The sequence below is a fragment of the Amblyraja radiata genome, chromosome 4 (genome assembly GCF_010909765.2).
Source record: "Amblyraja radiata isolate CabotCenter1 chromosome 4, sAmbRad1.1.pri, whole genome shotgun sequence".
In the NCBI taxonomy this organism is placed as follows: domain Eukaryota; kingdom Metazoa; phylum Chordata; class Chondrichthyes; order Rajiformes; family Rajidae; genus Amblyraja; species Amblyraja radiata.
This window is the reverse complement of record NC_045959.1, coordinates 66,556,073-66,576,597: the sequence shown is the minus strand read 5'-3', so window position 1 is coordinate 66,576,597 and position 20,525 is coordinate 66,556,073. Positions and strand designations below refer to the sequence as shown.

The 20,525-nt window shown below is 40.0% G+C and overlaps 1 protein-coding gene across 2 annotated transcripts in view; it reads left to right on the top strand.

Annotated features, from left to right (window-relative positions):
* Positions 1 to 20,525, top strand: part of ccdc178 (coiled-coil domain containing 178) — a 266,960-nt gene that overhangs the window by 224,967 nt on the left and 21,468 nt on the right. For both annotated transcript variants that reach the window (XM_033019675.1, XM_033019676.1), the window contains exon 19: positions 4,437 to 4,571. In XM_033019675.1, coding sequence (XP_032875566.1) covers positions 4,437 to 4,571 — 135 coding nt within the window. The remainder of the gene's footprint in view (positions 1 to 4,436; positions 4,572 to 20,525) is intronic.

Here is a 20,525-nt window from a genome sequence, read left to right as displayed (position 1 = left end):
TCCTCCGCCTAGCGGAGCTGGTCCTTACCCTCAACAACTTTCCCTTTGACTCCTCTCATTTCCTCTGTCTGGACTACACTTCTCCCCACCCTGCTTCCTGTAAGGACTATCCCCCTACTCCAAATTCCTTCGTCAACGCCGCATCTGCACCCAGGATGAGGTTTTCCAAACCAGAGCATCAGAGATGGCCTCATTCTTTAGGGAACGGGGGTTCCCCTCTTCGACTATAGATGAGGCTCTCACCAGGATCTCATTTATATCACGTAGTTCTGCTCTCACTCCCCATCCTCCCACTCTTAACACGGACAGAGTCCCCCTTGTCCTCACCTTCCACCCTACCAGCCATCACATACAACAGATAATGCTCCGACATTTTCGCCACCTCCAACGGGATCCCACCACTGGCCACATCTTCCCATCTCCTCCCTTTTCGGCTTTCTGCGGAGACCGCTCCATCCGTAACAACCTGGTCAATTCGTCCCTTCCCACCCAAACGACCCCCTCCCCTGGTACTTTCCCTTGTAACTGCAGGAAATGCTACATTTGTCGCTTTACCTCTGCGCTGTGAGCATTAACCAACCTGATCTACTGCTGGCTCAGCACCAATTCCCCCTCCCACTCTGAATCCGACCTTTCTGTCCTCCATGGCCAGAGTGAGTCCCACTGCAAATTGGAGGAGCAGCACCTCATATTCTGCTTGGGTAGTTTACACCCCAGCGGTATGAACATTGACTTCTCCAATTTCAGGTAGTCCTTGATTTCTCCCTCCTTCTCCTCCCCTTCCCAGCTCTCCCACAGCTTACTGACTCTGCCTCTTACTTTCTTCTTCCCACCCCCCCACCCTCACATCAGTCTGAAGAAGGGTCTCGACCTGAAACGTCACCTATTCCTTCACTCCATAGATGCTGCCTCACCTGCTGAGTTTCTCCAGCATTTTTGTCTACCCAAATATAATCTATCCATATCTCACCACGGATGCTGCCAAGCCTGCTGAGTTCCTCCAGCCATTTGTTTGGTTTTTTTGCTCGATATGTTTGTGTGTGTTGTCTTTTGATGAAGTACTTGTCATGTCTGAATAAATTGCAGTATATTACGACTTTAAGACCAGGGTGTGAAGCGTACAGCAATGGTAAGTGTGTGAGCGTGCATTGGAGCATATGAACATTAGGTAGGTCTTGATTGATTGAGAACGCTGGCAGCGTAGTGTTTTGAACAATGGCTCGGGCTAGTGAGGCAGTAGGTGAATATGACCCTTGAAATTGCATTCACTGACCTTGACCATGCACGTGAGGTCATTGACAGTGCATCTCGGTAACATGTTTTCAGAGCGTGACTTCAGATTTTAACTGCAACAATTATCTCGTCCCAATGCCTTGATCAAATTCACTAGGAACAAAGGAGGACCCGACGTGGGGGGACCGCCGTGAGGGAGGGGGAATAACAAAGAACAATGGAGAACCCAGCATGGGGGGACCGCCATGAGGGAGGGGGGGGGGGCTGGAGAACAATGGAGGACCTAGTGTGGGGGGGTCGCCTTGAGGAAGATGGGGGACGGAGAGAACAAAGGGGGACTGGTGCGGAAACTGTGTATACTTTGGAACTTTGTCAGCGACTTTATGTGGCGACTATTTGCATACCTTGGGTATGCAAGCAAAGAATTTCACTGTGACTTGTCACGTGACAATAAAGTATTCATTCATTCATTCATTGACGACTTCCTCATTCCCCAAGGATAGCTCTCTTCACCAGTGCTTTCAGTGTACCATCTGAAAACCACAATGTTCTTTTCTGCTTCCTCAGTTAGTTTCTGTTTTTAGAATTAGGTTTTCCACCAGCTACAGCCATAATTCTGGAACTTGAAATTGGCGCCAAACCCGGCAACTCTTGTATACTGTCTCAATGTACTATTGCTATACACTTGTACTGTATCTAAGATACACTACACGTGTATGGTAATACTTGTACTGAACTGTATGCGATAATGAATATTACTGTACCTTTGTACATGTGGCAATAAAGTACCATTGATTTATCTCCTGTTTATGTGGTACATGCTATCCTAAAGTGATCCAGACCAGCACAAACTGTGCAGGCTACCCACAACATGCAGTGCTCTCTAAATCCAAGTTGGGTAATATGAGCAGTTCATTGTGGAGTAAGCTAAGCACATGATGTTGGTACAATCTTTGAATTAGAAGGAATGGTCAGAATTTAGTTGCACATCCGTTCGGGGACTGTCAAAGTTTGCCATTTTATCTCCTTGAGCAGATTGACATGACCAAGAAGAGTAGAGAAGTTTGCAGCTCTAGAAGCATGTTGTAGGACTTTGCCATAGTATTCCATCTAAGACAATAGTGTTGCCTCACAAAAGTAAAATCTCAACCTCAACCTAATACAGCTCCCACGGTTGGCAGGTAAGTTTGACCAAAAGGAACTGATGTCCTTCAAGCAGCCAGAACAATGCAGTACACTGATTGTTCAGATGAAAATATAACACAAAAAATGCTTATCTGATTAAAATTCCATCTGGTATTCATAACAAAGGTAGCAGTGCTTTCTAACAGAATGAGGCAAATACCTTATAATTATGCTTTTAAATTTAACTTTAAAGTACTTACATGCTTTTTTTAATGAATACTTGCTTTTCTCTCAAATTCTATTCAAGATTATTTGTTGAGCTCCTGTCGTGTATTGTACAGAACTGCACCATTTTATCTCACAAATCTGTGTAAGAGTTGCAGACTTTAGAAATAGGCTCTTAGCCCACTGTGTCCCAACTCGACTTGTACGAGTCCCCTTTACACTTAGTCCATTGCCTTCTAAACCTTGTGTAAATGTTGTGAGAATACCTGGCCCTGACTTCTTCTTAGGCAATGTGCTCCAGTGTATTTGTAAGTTAAGGGCCTGTCCCACTTTCCCGAGTCCTCTGCCGAGTTGAAAGGACCTTAAAAAAATCAAGATTTTTGTGATCTACGAACTCCTCCTCCCGATTATCTTTTTACTCGTGGACTTTTTTGTCATGCTGGAAAAAACGTCACGACTTACCTGATGCCCCAAGCACCTACAGCTGGCATAACGAGCCGCTACGATATATCTACGGACTCCTACGGACTCGCTACGGACATTCTCCGAGTTTGAATCAGGGGAAAACTCAGGAGAATTCGTGAGTAACTCGGGAAAATGGGACGGGCCCTTTAGAAACAATGCAATATACTGGCCACATTTGATATTTTATTGCCAAATCTATGGGTTGCTCAGTCACTTAGCAAAATGCACCATAATATTGAAATTAAACTTGTTTATATCAAATATTCTCATGTTTCAAAATATCTGATGACAATTACATATAACCAAAAGGATAACAAATTCATTACATTTTCATTTTCTGACAGTCGATAACTATTTTCTGTTGAAATTTGTGATAAACCATCTTTAATTTGACTTTTGTTTATTATTTTCTATCAGACGATTTATACGATGTCATGCTTACTCATTTTTCTCAATTTTCACCGTTGAATGCTTCGAACGCCTCGCATCAATCTGATAGAATATAATGTGATAACATAAATCAATTAACCTGCAAAAATATTCTTACAAAAATAGACTTAAATTAATTATAATATGTGATACTGAAATTTATTTTCTAAACACTATATGTGGTTTGCTTCTATGTTTTTCAAATTCTTGATATGATTTAGCCCTAATTAGGTATCCAATAAGTCACATATATTTTATATTTTACCATATGTCTTCATAACTCCCACCTATGCACAGATATAAACAGTTATTGTGAAGTATTATTCTCCATGTGATTGAAAATGGTCAGTTGAATTTTGTTCTTTTATTATCACTGCAAGACAGACGGATGATGTGTTTTTCTGGAAATTTCTTTTCTGTTGTTGTTCTCCTAAAGCAGCTGATGACTGCTTAATGCTCTTTAGTTTTGTCATGCACTAAAGCACATGTTGCTAGGCCATGATAAGCCTTGCAGGAATAAAACCAGCTAGCATGCCTATCAATATATTTTAACTTTACATTTTAAAGTTGAGGTGGGGCCAGTTGGTGCCGCATAAACAGCATCAAATCTGTATGCTTTTAAACAAAATGGTAAAATAAATCCTTTTGTCGCCTTTATGGAACAGAGTGAAACAGAAATGTTTAACTCATCAGCTTTGCAGTCAGTGCTTTGCCACAGCTAGAACAAAACTGCTGAAGCATTTAGAGAAAATTAACCCCCCATCCTAGCAGCCAGATGTGACTGGATTCTATTGAATGCACATGAGTGGGCTGAAAAATCAGGAGACTGTGAAATTCCTGTCAGGCCTGTACTGTACAGAATGGGCTATTGACTGCTTTCTGTATTCTCTCCATCATTCTTTTTGAACGCTTCCATTAATTTCTTCTCCTACTCTGACTTTTTTTTTAAATTTCATCAGCTCTCCGCACTACAAACCAGGATGCATAAAGCAATGGTGGACTACTCCAAACAACGGGGCCTTTATAGTCAAGCTGAGCTGGCTACGTTCCAGGCTCTCTCTCTTGAGAATGCTCAGAAAATAATAGCTGTGCAGGTATGTTTTAAAGGAGTTATGGAGGAATAATGGGATTAAGAGTTAAAGGGAAATAATTGGAAGTGGAGACTAAGTATTAAAATGCAAACACATTATGGCATAATTGAAATTTTATAATAAGGGAAAATATGCTCATTGTAAGGTATATTCGTATCCCAGTTTTTAAAATTACATGTCTGCAACTGGAATTTCCTATTTTTGTACATATTTAAACATAGTTTGCCCCATTCTTAGTTTTTATATTCTATTTTTATTTTATTCGTCCCAATTGTTTTATCACTATTTACAACAAGTATATTTATTTTGCTATTTAAATACAGATTTTAAGATGCAGATTTTACTTGTAAAACGAGTATATCTTTTATTTACTCCATGGACGTTTAAAATGTCTTCAGGTGCTACACACACAAAAACATTTGCACTTTTGTTCTGTGACCTTTTCATGTGCCCAGCTAATATCATACAACGTTCCAATTTTCATCCACTTCTCACAGGCAATGCTGTTCATTTTATCTGGTTTGTTTTAGGCTCAAATATACGTTGCATTTCCATAATCTTCTTCTCAAAAATGTTATCAGTTTTTGCCATCTAGGTGTAATATGAGTAAGTAGACCCTTAAATGGTGCAGTTGCAGTGAATGGAATGCTGTGAATATGTGGCAAACAAAAAGGGCCTAAGCTACGAAATAGAGTGCTCTGAACATGAATGATGAACTAAAAGGCCCTAAGCTACCAAATTTACAAATGAAGTTTGATCATGAATAACATCACTCACTTGCAGCCTGTATGGACCATGTGTGCCAATTATTGCAACTGAAAATGTGTATACTTGCAGATTCATGACATAATTTGAATTTACTCATTTAAACTTTGGTATTGTCACACTGCACTTAAAAATATTGCATGAGGTAATCCAAGTTAGAGTCATGCAACGTGGAAGCAGGTCCTTCGGCCCATTTTGCCCACACCGACCAACATGTCCCATCTACACTAGTCCCACCTGTCTGCGCTTGGCTCGAATCCCACTATATCTATCCTATCCATGCACCTGTCTAAATGTTTCATGAACGTTGTGATAATGCCTGCCCCAACTAACTCCTCCAGCAGTTTGTTTCATACACCCACCACACTTTGTGTAAAAAAAAAGTTAACCGTCACCACAAGCCCTTGGTTCTTGATTTCCCTACTTTGGGCAAGAGACACTGTGCATTTACCCGATCTATTCCTCTCATGAATTTGTACACCTCTCATCGATAATACACCAATTGATGCCAAGTTACTGCCGTCAATTTCACAATTGCTGGAGGGATGCCTGGAGCCTTTCTGCTGATTCAAGATGTTGTAAGTATATAACATGAGTTGGGATGAGGTGCATATGTACTGACATGAAGTCTGTACTTAAAAAATATGAATTGTTTTTAAAAAATAATTAAATTAAACTTGTAAAAATGTTAAATTTTATATAACAAAAAATAACATCAGACATGCTTACAACCATGCCCTGCAGTCACCATTGAAATCCAAAGGGTCTCTGATCTTGCACCAGGTCTAACCTGAAACAAGAATTAGATGATTTCTTGAACAAAATTACTGGGGAGCCTCAGAAAGAGGTAGGAGTGCTGTTGGACAACACGTGTACTCTTGCACATGGGTGCTCTGAACTAGGCAGTATCTTATATTGCTCATTTAGTTTGAGAGTTATGGGGCTGTCCCACTGTACGAGCTACTTCAAGAGTCCTCCCGAGTTTCCCCTGATTCGAACTCGAAGAATTTCGGTAATAGCCACTCGTAGGTACTCGGGGATCTCGTGGACATTTTTCAACATGTTGAAAAATCTTCACGAGTCTTCCCGAGCTTACCGTGTTTCCCGCCTACCTGCCGTTAGCGTTACAAGCCACTAAGAGACGTCCCGAGCTCCGGCGTACCCACTACGTACATTCTACGTGCTTCCACGAGTTTGATTTATTTTTAAACTCGGGAGAGCTCTTGAATTAGCTCATACAGTGGGACAGCCCCATAACACATGTTTCAAAAGTCCGCAATCTACTACAATCAAACTGCTAATTGCTGCAGCTCTGCTCTGAACCAATGGCATAGCTTAGTGGTAATAGGCCAATGCATATTATACCTGATATATTTTAATAATTGTATTTGTCTCATAATAGAAAAATACTATCTTCAACATAATAAAACAGCTTTTTTTAATTTTAAGTCAACGCGAATGTCACTGAAAAATAATTATTTGAGAAGAGCTTTATACACAACTTTGGTTAGATAGCATTGTCAAATTACAAAAATAATAGAAAATATCAAATTGAGTAGTAAATAACAAATACTGTTCAAAATTCCTATTAGCTGTTACTGTAGAAGAATAAACGTTATGTTGACTGACCTGTGGTGCTAGTGGTGGGACCCTCATCATCCATCTGCTCAGTTTCTGGTATAACCAGCATGAGATCTTTGCCAAAAATAAGGATGCCATATAAAATCTTTATATCTCTCAAGCAGCATCTTGTTGCAACTGATATTGTATCACAAATTAAATTATGATTTTTCAAAAAAAATTTGCAAGTGAAATGAGCAAAATAATTGTCCTTTTACAAATGGTATGTCAAAAAGGTGTACAAAGTGCTGAAAACATTTTTAAATATATGGGAGAGTCAACACTTGGAGAGAGCTAGTGTAAAATAATCAAATCTACTGTAATCCATTCATGCCACTTACATATTCACACTTGCAAAATATTGCTCTGTCCCTATCACAGTTCATCTGAATATCTCATTGCCTGTCCTAATATCTAATTGCACTGAAATCAACACATTTTATAGTCCTGGGTGGTAATGTTACCACAACATTATTAAGATGTAGACCCAGTCTGGGCAATTCATAATCTTAAGAATTTCTTAATGTATAAATCAACATAAAAATAAATTGTGACTTTGTAGTTTGCTGTTAATTACACAGTTCACTTCCACGTTGGTTATTGTTTGATTAGTAATACTTTGAGTATGCATTTCACTGAAGGAGTGTAGTGGGTATTGTTATAGTGTTGTTAAAAATGAATTATATTTCTCTCTTTTGATTCCTGTGCTCTGTTCAACAAAAATTAGTTGAAGATGTATCAGTTAGTAACGTTATTCAGCTGAGTATATTCTGTTTAGAAATTGCAGTGCAGCAGGACTAAAGGCATTAAATATGTCACCCAGCTAAACAAAAAAGTGAAAAGTAAGCGAAAGCTTTCTCATGGAGGAGACATTTTGAATGATTGTATTTATGTTCTTTGGAGCGATTTGTAAGGAGAGATTGGATAAACTATGATTGTTTTGTCTGGAGTGAAGGAGGCTGAGGGCGACGTTATAGAGGTTTATGAAACCTTGAGTTCATAGAGATGGTAGATGGCCATAGTCTTTTTCCAGGGTAGGGACATTTAAACTAGAAGGTAGAGGTTTAAGATGAGAAGGGAAAGAATTAAAGGGGACATGAAAGGCAAGATATGCACTCAGAGGAGAGTGGACATATAGAATGAACTGTCAGAGGAAGTGGTTGAAGTAGAAGTGGATACAACTACAATTTTTGAAAGGCATTTGGACTGGTACATGGATAGGAAAGGTTGAGGTGATATCGACCAAATTCAGGCAATTGAAACTAGCTCAGGAAGGCACCTTGGTCACATTGAAAAAGTTGGATCAAAGAGCCTATTTCTGTGCTCAATAACTCTATAATCAATTTGTGCACAGAAGAAATGCATGGGCCATCAAATAACAAGAAGATCAATGAGCAAGCAGGTAACTTTTTTTAATCACATTATTTGAGGGATAAACTTCTATCAGCTTAGCAAGAAAGCTCTTACATTAAACTTTGAACAATCCTTTGTGTAAATTGTTGCATATGCAAGAGAAAGTTTAATGTCTCATCCAACATATACTTCACCATCAGCAAAGCCGTCTCTCAGTATTGCAGAGGTTTCAGTCGAGATTATATACTCAAGTCTATGAAAAGGTAATATATTCGGACAGTGGTACAATACTATCACTGAACCGAAGGAGCAGAAATGCCCTGCACTTTTTCAGTGATCCCATAGTGATGCTAAACACATCACGCTTACTGACTTCCCCACCAAAGGGATTAATAGGTTGTGCTGCCTCAAAAAGGCAACCAATATCTTCAAAGACCCACACTATTCTGGTCACTCTCTCATTTCACTAATACCATCATAAAGGTGGAACAGGAACCTGAAAACTGACCACCGGGTTCAAGATCGGGTTTTTCCCAGTAACCACCCACCATGCTCTTGAACATTGCATGACACTAATCGGAAGCTCAGCTACTATGATCTTCCATGGACTGTGTCTTTGGTTGCACTATGCACCATTAATGATTACTTATTAATTTATTGTATTATTGAGTAGTGTGCTATTATGTGTGCTATTATGTTAACTGGCCTCTTGAGACACAGCACGTAAGGAATTTCATTGTTCTGTTGCCAGTACATATGACAAACACTCTCACTAAACCTATTTTTATATGATTTTGCCAACTTTGGATTAAATTAACAGTCTCAGCACAGAGCTGTGATTGAATTTGTTGGAATGTGATGCTGAGTACAACCTAATACAGCACAATTATTGACTGAGGCATAAAGAAACTTCAGGCAACAACTTGGTAAACCCTTTGAGCATAGACAGCACACCAAGTTAATGGACTGGTCATATTACTGTTCCTCTCTTCCCCAACAGTGTGCAGCATCAGTTGCAGATTAATCATTAATCATATCAATGTACGGTAAGTCCTTTAAAAGAGGGGGGAGGGGAGAAGGGGGGAGAAGGAGTGGAGACGCTTTTAAGAAGCCAAACATCTTTTAATAAGCCAGAGATACACAGCTGTGAAGTTCGGCGGGCATTTAACATCAATTATCCTTGATTCTGAAAACTCGTGCTTACGTTTTTTTGTCCCCAATGAGCCAATGAAAGGTCAGCAAAGGCGATTAACTAAAACTACCTACGACTACCTCGACTACCTATAACTACATGGCGACCCCACTACAACTGCACCTACAACTACAGAATTATCAATTTTCTTCATGGCGACCAATTTTTGGTCTCAGAAAAATTTTCAACATGTTGAAAAATTTGCGGCGACCATACTGAGGCCACGACTAGTTCCCAGAATGCGGGAACTCCTCGTGCCATGGAGGAGACTCACCAGTGACCACCGGCGAACATGTGGCGATCATGTGGCGACCCTGTGGTGAGCACAGAGTGTCCTGCACTTGCCTAAAAAGTCGCCTAAGTGGGACAGGCCTATTATGCGATTTTTTCAGCGACTTGCCGGCACCCGTCAAAGTCGCAGCAGGTCGCTGAAAATGTTCAAAATGTTGAAAATCCAGCGGCGACCAAAAAAAGGTACGGCTCTTTCGGCGACTACTCATGACCATGCAGGCGTCACCCCGTGACATATCGTGTAAGTGGGACAGACCCTTTATCCATTTTCATTTTGATATTGATTTGAAAACTTTTCATTTTTTTAGTTTATAAAACATTGGTAGTTATATTGCTTTATGTGCATGTTGTACCATATCACCTTTTAGCACAAGGCAGAAGCTTCACCTAAACTCATAAAAAAAAAAAAATTTGAATACTGACTCGATCGTATGATAGTAATATCAAACTTGGTACATAATTGCTCATATCATAATGCAGTTCCCACTTCCTGCTCGACTACCTTTTAGCTTGAATACCAAGTGGTCTTTCTTTCATGCCTTTTGGAGTTGAAACTCTCTTTCGCTAGGTCAAATGAGCTAAACTATAGTATTTCGAATGAAAATCACCCAATTTATCATTCCCTCTTTAATTTCTCATAGATTACTGAATATGCATTGGAGAGCACTTCCAGTTTTTTTTCACATTTAGTAATATAAATCCACAATTTTATAGTAATATGCACACAAACACTTTGATCCCTTAATTAAGCAAAAGGCAGTAAATACTATTAGCATTAAATAACTTGGACATGAGCATGGAGTTCCAGTAACAAACAAACAACAGAAAAACAACTGAAGCAAAACAAAGATGATGTAGACGAGTGGATAAATATGTGTACGTTTTCTGGCAAATTATTGAAGTTCAGAATTTAGATTTGATCTGTAACCCGAACTGTTCACAAGGGGAAATTGCGGCTACTTGGCAATATATTTAAATTAAAAAAGAAGTCAACCAAGTGCAATGTGTCGTTAAACCATGGCATTTAACTTAACCATTCATATACTGTATAGTTGCTCGTCAAAGATCCCACATGTTAAAAGACACCTGCAGCCCGACAGTCGCTAACTGACTACAATGCCGCCTTCAATGCCATAATCCCAATCAAACTCATCTCTAATTACCAGGACCTAGGAGTCAGTACCCTGTTCTGTAACTGGAGCCTCTACATTCTGGCCCACAGACAAGAATCAGTGAGGATAAGTGACCAAAATATCCTGCATCATAATTCTCAATATTAGTGTCTCCCAAAGATGCATTTTCAGCCCTTTACTATACTCCCTATGTGCTCAAGTCTGTGCGGTCAAATTCTGCTCTAACTCCAGTTACAAAATTGTAGATGACACCACCATAATGGGTTGGATCTCAAACAATGTCAAAATGGGGTACATGAAAGAAACTTAGATTTTAGAAACTTGCTCAATATCAACAAGATGAAAGAGATAGTTATTGACATCAGGAAATGAGCTGGTGTACATACACTAGGCCAACATCCATTGTGCTGGTGGAAATGGATGGGAGCTTCAAGTTCCTAAACATAAATGTCATCAACAATTTGTGCTGGACCAACAACATTGAAGCTATAACCAAGAAAGCACAAGAAAGCTATAACCAAGAAAGGTGTTGGACCTCTGCTTCCTCAGAAGACTAATGAAGTTCAGCATATCCCCAACAACTCTTATCAACTTCTATAGATGCACTCTAGTAAAATGGTAAGATCCAAGACCAAGACCTCAAGAAATTGCAGAGACATCACACAAACCAACACCCCTAACCATCAATTCCATCTTCACTACATTGTGTCTGGAAAACAGCCAACATAATCAAGGACCACTTACACCCACATTGTTTCCTCTTCCCTCTCTTGTTGAAGATGCAGAAGCTTGAAAGCATGTACCATCAGATTCAGGAACATTCCCCATTGTTACCAGACTGCTGAACGGAACTCTAGTACATTAAGGATGTAGTTTTGATCTCCTTATTTAGGACCTTCTCTGTAGCTGTAACACTGTAACATTGTAATACCATGTTCTGCACTATCTGTTGTACTTATGTAAGACTTGATTGTACTCATGTATAGTATGATTTAACTGGACAGCTCGCAAACAAATGTTTTTACTGTTTCTGTATATATGACAAAAATAAACCAATTCCAATATCAAACGCTTGTTCGTATGTATGGGTTGTACATAAACCTTAAAATGCCCATCAAGATGGCTTGATGCTATAATTGTTATAGGACAGGATGCATTGCATGTAGTTGCAGTCCTTCATTGAAAGTTGTCCTATAAGCTTAGTAAATAGGGAGGCAATAAGTCCGCTGAGATAATGTACATACAATGGAGTCAAAGGATGGAAAAGTGGAAATACTACTCAATGGTAGCCATTGCACACTTGAAAAGATTGCTAAAATTATACAGGTAAGGCCTATCAAAATAAAGGCAACAGCCATATGAAATAATTAGTACTGTGGGAAATTATTCTATGATTGCACAAGATATGTACTTGGAATATTTCCACTACCTTCCAGTGAATCTTACTATGGGTGAGATAGGCTTTTCGATGCTATTGCAGAAATGGTTCTCTTGTTAGCCATCCTAATTATGGGAATGCCCCAGTGATCCTGGATATGGACTGGACACACTTAGATTTTCAAAGAGCTGTAACCTGGGACCATGAGGAAATCCAGAAACCACTCAAACGCTGGGTTCATTGAGTAGTCACACAACTGGACAATGCTGACAACTTGGCTTAAATGGAGCTGGGCTGTTTGCAACTGCATACAGTTATGGACTGCAATGAATAGGTCATAGAGCAAGGGTTTCCAACCGGGAGTAAATTTACCCCCAGGTGGGTAAATTTCGCCTACCCAGGGTGTAAATTTGTTGATTCTGAATTTGTACATATTTTTTCTCATTGACTGACTATGTTTCGTTCTGGTATACTGGTATCTGTTCATCATTAGTTGTTCATAAATAAGTGAAATAACATTGTTATGTGTTATTAAAGTGTCCAGAGGACAAAAAAAAGACCGGGAACCCCTGTCATGGAGTCATTCAACATTGAAACAGGCCATGCGGCCCAACTTGCTTACACCAACCAAGTTGCCCCATTTAAAATAGTACCATCTGCCTGCTTTTGTCCAAATCCTTCTAAACCTTTCATATCTATGTACCTGTCCAAATGTATTTTAAACATTGTGATAATACCTGCCTTAACTACCGCCTCTGGCAGCTCATTCTGTACACCCACCACCCTTTGTGTGATAAATTTGCATCTCAGGTTCACTAGATCTTTCTCCTCTCACCTTAAACCTTAAACTGGTTGTTGATTCCCCTGCATTGGGAAAAAGACTCTGCATTTACCCTACCTATCTCACTCATGATCAGGTAGAAGGTGCATTCCAAAAATTATGGGAAACATTGCCATGAAGATAAGCCTTTACTTTGTAAGATGCCATCATTTGAAATTGCAAGGTTCACAAAGGCTGATAACTGAAATTCTAGAGTAACTGTCAACTGGCAAGAAAGTTTCATACAAGAGCTCCGAACAATATGGGCCGTGGAAGACCAGGGTATTGTTTTAGAGCAAGAAGCTATAGAGAAATGTCCTTAGTTGGGAGAGGTAATGAATTGGAAGAATCTGCTCAGGAAGTTTAAAGCTGCAATATCAACCAAAAATAAATTGATGGAGCACAGCAGAAAAGACAATCTAGTCAGTGGTTGCGGAACATTGTTGAGAAGAATCATCCACTGAAAGTGATACTGGATGACCTTGAAGAAATCATCAAGGATGTTTTGGATAACTATCGCTGAACTGGATAATTAAGTGACTGTGGCCTCCGTGTTGAAATAGAACCAAGGTAAAAAACTGGGATGTCAGTTCATGTTGGGAATAGTATCCAATGCAAGTGATTGACACAAAACATGTCAAGTTTTGATAATATTTTGGATGATATGCTAAGCTCTGACACAGGTACAGTGCTTGAAAGTACTTATCACGAAGCATCATTAAGGTGCTGGCAGAGGTTATGTAAGATGGGGAATGTACTGATGTCCAATCAGAGACATGAGCAGCACAGACCGATGTCATTGACAAAAGTACCAATGGACTACGAAGTATGATGAGTGCAGACAAGAGAATAATGTATTTCCAATGTGGATATTTAATGGAAGATACAATGAAGAACACCAAAGCTGAATAAAGGCTCAGATAGAGTGAAAGAGCCATACTGCACGGAAAGAGGCTCTTTGGCTCAACTTATACATACCCACCAAGATGCACTATCTACACTAGTCCAATTTGCCTGCGTTTGGCCCCTATCTCTCAAATCCTTTCCTATCCATGTACTTGTCCGAGTGTCTTTTAAATGCTGTTATAGCATCTGTGTCAACTACCACCTCTAGCAGCTCGTTCCATATACCCACCACTGAGTGAAATAGTCACCCCCCCCCCCCCCCCATTTGTTTTAAAACATGTCCCTCTCATCTTAAACATATGTCCTCTTGTTTTTGAAGTTTTTCTGGAAAAGGCACAAAGATATGATAATCCTATATATACATAGGTCAGGTAGTAGCTGGAATATTATGGTTGATCTATGTGCTACACTTTAGGAAGGAGATTGAGATATTGGGGAAAATATAGACATTTACTGGAAATGAACCATGATGAAATATTGAAATTATATAGAAGGATTAGAGATGCAGTCGCCACATGGTCGCCACATGTTCGTGGATGTTCGCCTTCATGAGGAGTTCCCACATTTTGGGAACTAATCGCGGCCTCATTATGATCGCCGAGAATTTTTCAACATGTTGAAAAATTAGCGGTGACTAGAATGAAGTCGCCATGGAGATTAGCGAGAATTCTCAAGCCGTAGGTGGGTCGCAATGAGGTCCCAGTGGGTTGCCAGGAGGTCGAAGGTTCTCGGAGGTTCTCGTAGGTTGGAGCCGGTGCTGACCAATGAATTTCATTGCCTCATTGGGGAAAAAAAAAGTAAGCAGTAGTTTTCAGAACCAAGGATCCGACCGGTAATGTTAAATGTCCGCCGAACTTCACAGCCGTGTATCTCTGGCTTCTTAAAAATTGTCTCTACTCCCTCTCCCTCCTTCTCCCCCCTCTTTTAAAGGACTTACCGTACACTGTGCTTTAGCTGTCTGAATTACAGCGCCAACCTTCCTGTTCATCGCGGTGAGTGTATCACCTTGGCTTTGCACTGTGGGAATTTTTTAGATAGCGCTTTCCCGCTTGCCCTGTCCCCCGCCTTTGTGTGTGTTCCACTCAGACAGTCGCCGTTCCAGTTCCCGGTTTTTCAGGCGACTGCCGGCAACTTGACAGTCGCCGCAGTCCGCTGAAAAATCACCTGTAGGATAGGCCCATAAGTACAACCTAATCATACATGAGGACAATAGGTAGTGCAAAAAGAAAAGGAAACTGAACAAAAATATAGTGCTACAGTTACAGAGAAAGTGCAGGTGAAAAATATACACTTTATCAAGTTTAGCATAAATATGGTACTCTAAAAGTGATCAACTAGAACTTTATTTAATCCAAAATTGAAAATTAGAATAAAAATCAGTGTTCATGATCAACATTTACTGGAGAACCTCAGAATCCATCCAAAAAAGGAATAATTTTGCGACGACAGTAGTGACACAAGCTTCTCCGCATCAATTGGAAGCCATGTATCAAAAGATTAATAATCTGTCATCAGGAATATTGTTAGCTTCAGTGATAGATAACACCCTCTTCTACTAAAGTATAAAACTGCTGGAAATAATCAGCCGGTCAGGCAACATCAATGGAGAGAAAAAGAGTTATGTTAGAGGTCTGACAAAGAGTTCGCAGCTTGAAACATTAACTATGTTTCTCTCTCTACAGTTGCTAACTGACCTCCTGAATATTTCAAGCATTTTCTTTGCTTTTATTATTGGCCCATACACTATTTTTGATGTGGTGTTTATCACCAAATATTATTCTGGTGCTGAGGAGATATGGCTATGGCATTGTTCCACCAACCTGGCAGCTATGAGCTCACATCCTACCATTTTATTTTATGAGGCTGAATAATTATAGTGGCTAAATTGTATAGCCCTTAAATAATGGCACATGATCTCAATGCATGATTAACCCAAGGCCATTGTTTCAAATGCACGCATTATGCCATCTTTGTGTTGCCTGCTGCTAAGAGTGATTATTGTAAGCATTCAGCTCTGACATGCTGTTTATTGACTGCACATATCAGCAGGGGCCCCAAACCATTATTTCTGAGCACCACTAAAGCTGTATGGCACTGTTGGAAACACTTCTGTGTCTCTTAAAGAGTGGTACTTTGTGGCTGGAGTAGTGTTGGAAAAACTTTAGGAAGTAAATCTAATTTGGAAAATAGGGAGGAAAAGCACAGTGTAGCCATGAACGAGTTATGACTTTAAACTTAAGGCTATTTTGGAGAATGCAGGCTTGGAAAGATATTCCCTATATCCACATGGAGCTGGTGACTCTTACTCAAAAGCTGATAACCATAGCAGTCAACAAAACGTCCCGAGGTTCTGGATATATTGTAATACATTACCAAATGTACCACTAATTTTAGACACTTTAATTCACCACACACTCAATACTCATCCAGCAGCAATCTTAATCAAGTATACTTCAAATTGACTTATTCACCTGTAGGACACAAAGTGCTGAAGTAACTCAGCAGATTCGGCAGCATCCCTGGAGAACATAGATAGGTAACGCGTCAAGTCGGTACCATTCTTCAGAACCAACCTGAAACGTCACCTATTCATGTTTGATGATACCTGATCCGCTGAGTTACTCCAACACTTTGTGTCCTTTTGTGTAAATCAGCATCTGCTGTTACATGCTTCCACATGTATTCAACTTTATCTCTGCTAAAACATCTAATTACGCCTTCCTCCTCGTCTCACTGTGTTCTAGAATTTCATCATCCTAATGAAAATCTCCAACCACAATGACTACCCCCTTAGTAAATCCAAATGAAAAATATCCATTTAGGACTTTGCCCACATCCTCTTGCTCCACATATATTGCTAATGGACTCCTTTCTCTGGTTACTCTTTTGCTCTTAATATACATATAAAATGCCTTGGGATTGCTGCTTTACATGTAATTTGAAGAGATTGTACAATTGCTTACTTTAATTCACATTATATTGGTCCACTTTCTGTTATTCAGTGTATTCATGTATAGCAGTGGTTTGGAGTGAAAAATATTACTCCACATGTATAAATAGCACATTGTGCTGATAGCAGAGTTTATCTGAGCTTAGTTTGCACACAAGACCTCATTATTCACTTTGCTTGCAGCACTTGTAAATGATGGGTCTTTCACATTCATGAAGTAAAATCAGCAATGCACCACTACCAGTGCGTTATCTTCTATTTATACTCATTGTTGCTTTCACTAACTTTGACCTACCGGTCTTAATCATGCTTTGTTTTTCAGAAACACCTTTAAATGTACTCCTTAAAATAAAAGAATATTAGATTAGTGGCAGTACAAAGACCTGTGACCAATGTTTTAGACTTTCAGCTAATATTTTTCATTTCTTGCTCAGGTTGGAAATGACTGAAGATCCCAAGTGTTTTATCTGTGATAGATTGTTTAAAAATGCAATTAAGATTCCTGGAGGGATGCCACAAAGTGATATATAATATTTCAAAATAAGGATGATAAAACTATTTGTAGTAAATGGTGTAAACAATCAAACGGCATCTGTAGTATACTACCTTGAAGCCTCCTGATGTTAATTTTTAAAAAACTCAGCGTGAAACTTCGAAGGTTTTCCTTATAATGTCCTGCCATTTCTCACTCCAAGTACACTAGGATCAGTAATGCTAACCCCCTCAGCCTAATAAAGAATTCAAGTCCAACTTTTGCAGCCATTTGTGATAGGACAATCAACCCATCTCAGGAATGAGTCCAACAAATATCTTCTCTGAACATCAAGGATCCAAAACCAAGTTGCACCTATTGTAATGCAAGGAGTATAACTTGTAAAGTAGATGAACACGGAGGTTTAATTTGCACACATTGTCCATGTTATTGTCGCCATCTCTGTGACATAGTTGAAGGATGGACAGATCTGACAACTCAACATTCCAGGGAATGGTATCTTCAGACGAGGTAGAGGAGGAGGCATTGCACTGTTCACCAAATATTGCATTTCTTCTTCTGTATTGAGGGAGAATATCTGGAAGGCACCTCAATGAGGACAAATTGAAAGAGATCAGAAACAGAAAGGTTGTTGTCACTTTGATGGGTATATTACTGACCTCCCAACAGTCCATTTGACATAGTGGAACAGATAAGTTTGCAGATATGTGGAAAAATGCAATAAAAATAGGCTTATTGTACTGGGGATATCGATTTCCCAAATATTGTGGGATTACCAGATTAAGGCCCAGAGGCGGGGGAAGAGTGGGGGTATACATTTTTTAAGTGTGTCCAGGAGAGCATTTTGATACTGTGTATCGAAAGATCAACAAAGGAACGAGCGTTGCACAACCTGAACTTGGGAATGTACCTGGTCATGTGGAGTGAGTGCTAAAAGATAATCATTTTGGAGATCGAAAACATAACTCCATGCTTCTGGAAAAGGATAAGGATGGACCAGTAATAAAGGTTTTAAATTAGGGCTCGGTCAATTTCTATGGGAAGAACCTGGCAAACGTAGATAGCGAGCTTCTACTTGCAGGTAGGCGTAGATCATCTACACAAGGGGGAACAATCAGAGGAGATATAACAAGAGTGCCATAATAAGTCCTGCCAGGGTAAAAAACAAGAATAACAAGTAAAGGCAATGCTGCATATTGAGGAATATTTAAAAAAATACACAAGGATACAAAGTGCAGGAGTAACTCTGCAGGTCAGGCAACATCTCTGGAGAACATGGGTGAGAACGAGTGACATTTTTGGTGGGATCACATTGGGGATGCAGAAATGTTGGAGAATGATGTGCCCGTCTGGGTGGAGGGGGAGCAGAAGCAGAACTACGGGAGACAGAGGAGACTTGTGGGTGAGCGTCCATCTATGACAGCATTTGGGTGAGGGTCCATCTATGACAGCATTTGGAAACAACAGTTGCTAAATAAAGAGGACATCTTGGATGTCCTAGAATGGAAAGCCTAATCTTGGGAGCAGGTGCTGGCAAATACAGATAAATTGAAAGTAAGGAAAACATCTCCAGCAATTTGTGTCTTATTTTGTAATCCAGCACCTGCAGTTCCTTGTGTCTTTGTGAGAAAGTGTCATGTTGGGGACATGCACCAGTTTGACTTGGTACTGCTCCCATGTAAAATTTATACATACACATGATAAAATGAGAGTGCCAATCACACTGTTTTGCCAATCAGCTCACAATTCAAATGAATAATTTCAGAAGTCCTTAGTTTAAGCTGAAGTTAACTGGCATATGACCATAGGAACAGACATGTTAGAAATAGGAATATCTACTTGGCCCCACCAAGCCTGCTGCAACATTCAGTACGATTAAGGGTGTTCTCTGCATTTTCACCCACACCAGTAATTAACCACTTCCAGGTGCGGCAGAGGTTCACCTGCACCTCCTCCAACCTCATCTATTGCATCCGCTGCTCTAGGTGTCAGCTGCTCTACATCGGTGAGACCAAGCGTAGGCTTGGCGATCGCTTCGCCCAACACCTCCTCTCGGTTCGCAATAACCAACCTGATCTCCCGGTGGCTCAGCACTTCAACTCCCCCGAATCCGACCTTTCCGTCCTGGGCCTCCTCCATGGCCAGAGTGAGGCCCACCGTAAATTGGAGGAACAGCACCTCATATTTCACTTGAGTAATTTATACCCCAGCGGTATGAACATTGACTTCTCCAATTTCAGGTAGTCCCTGCTTTCTCCTTCTTTCCCCTCCCCTTCCCAGCTCTCCCACAGCCCACTGTCTCCGCTTCATTTCTTCTTCCTGCCCCCTCTCCCCCTCACCCCCACATCAGTCTGAAGATGGGTCTCGACCCGAAGCGTAGCCGATTTCCTTTGCTCCATAGATGGATGCTGCCTCATCCGCTGAGTTTCTCCAGCATTTTTGCTACCCAGTAATCATCCAGTCCCTTGCTATTCTAGCTTTACTCAGAAAATATTCCAAGATGAAATGTGTTGCAAGAACTCTTGACCATTTGAGTGAAAATAAAATTGCCTCATCTCTGCCTTAGGTGGGTGATTGTTTATTTTTACAATGAACCTGTTAACTCTGATCAACCCTTAATAATATTAATTGTTTAATATTACTATGGAAATTAATCAATAGATTTTTGAGCATTCACCAACAATCACTCAGATACAGGCAAGTTGATTCATCAACATTTTATTAGAAAAAGTGAGATCAGAAGAAAATGTCAGCCCTCCCTAAAGCAGAAATGAAGCTTCAATGGGAGGAAGTAGAGTGAACACAAGGAGCAACACTTCAAGAACCTGGGTGTTGTGCCAGAGAATGTTTAATGACTTCATACATCTGGTCAAGGTCAGTGAACATATCCACCACCAACTGGGCAATTTACACTTGCACATAATTCAATGCATTACACTACACCTCAATTATCCATGCAACAACAATCAATAAACATTGTCACTCCTACCTGACATTTACTGTATAAATGCCCCACCACACTCTAGCACTCTCACACACAATCCACTGCCTCATAC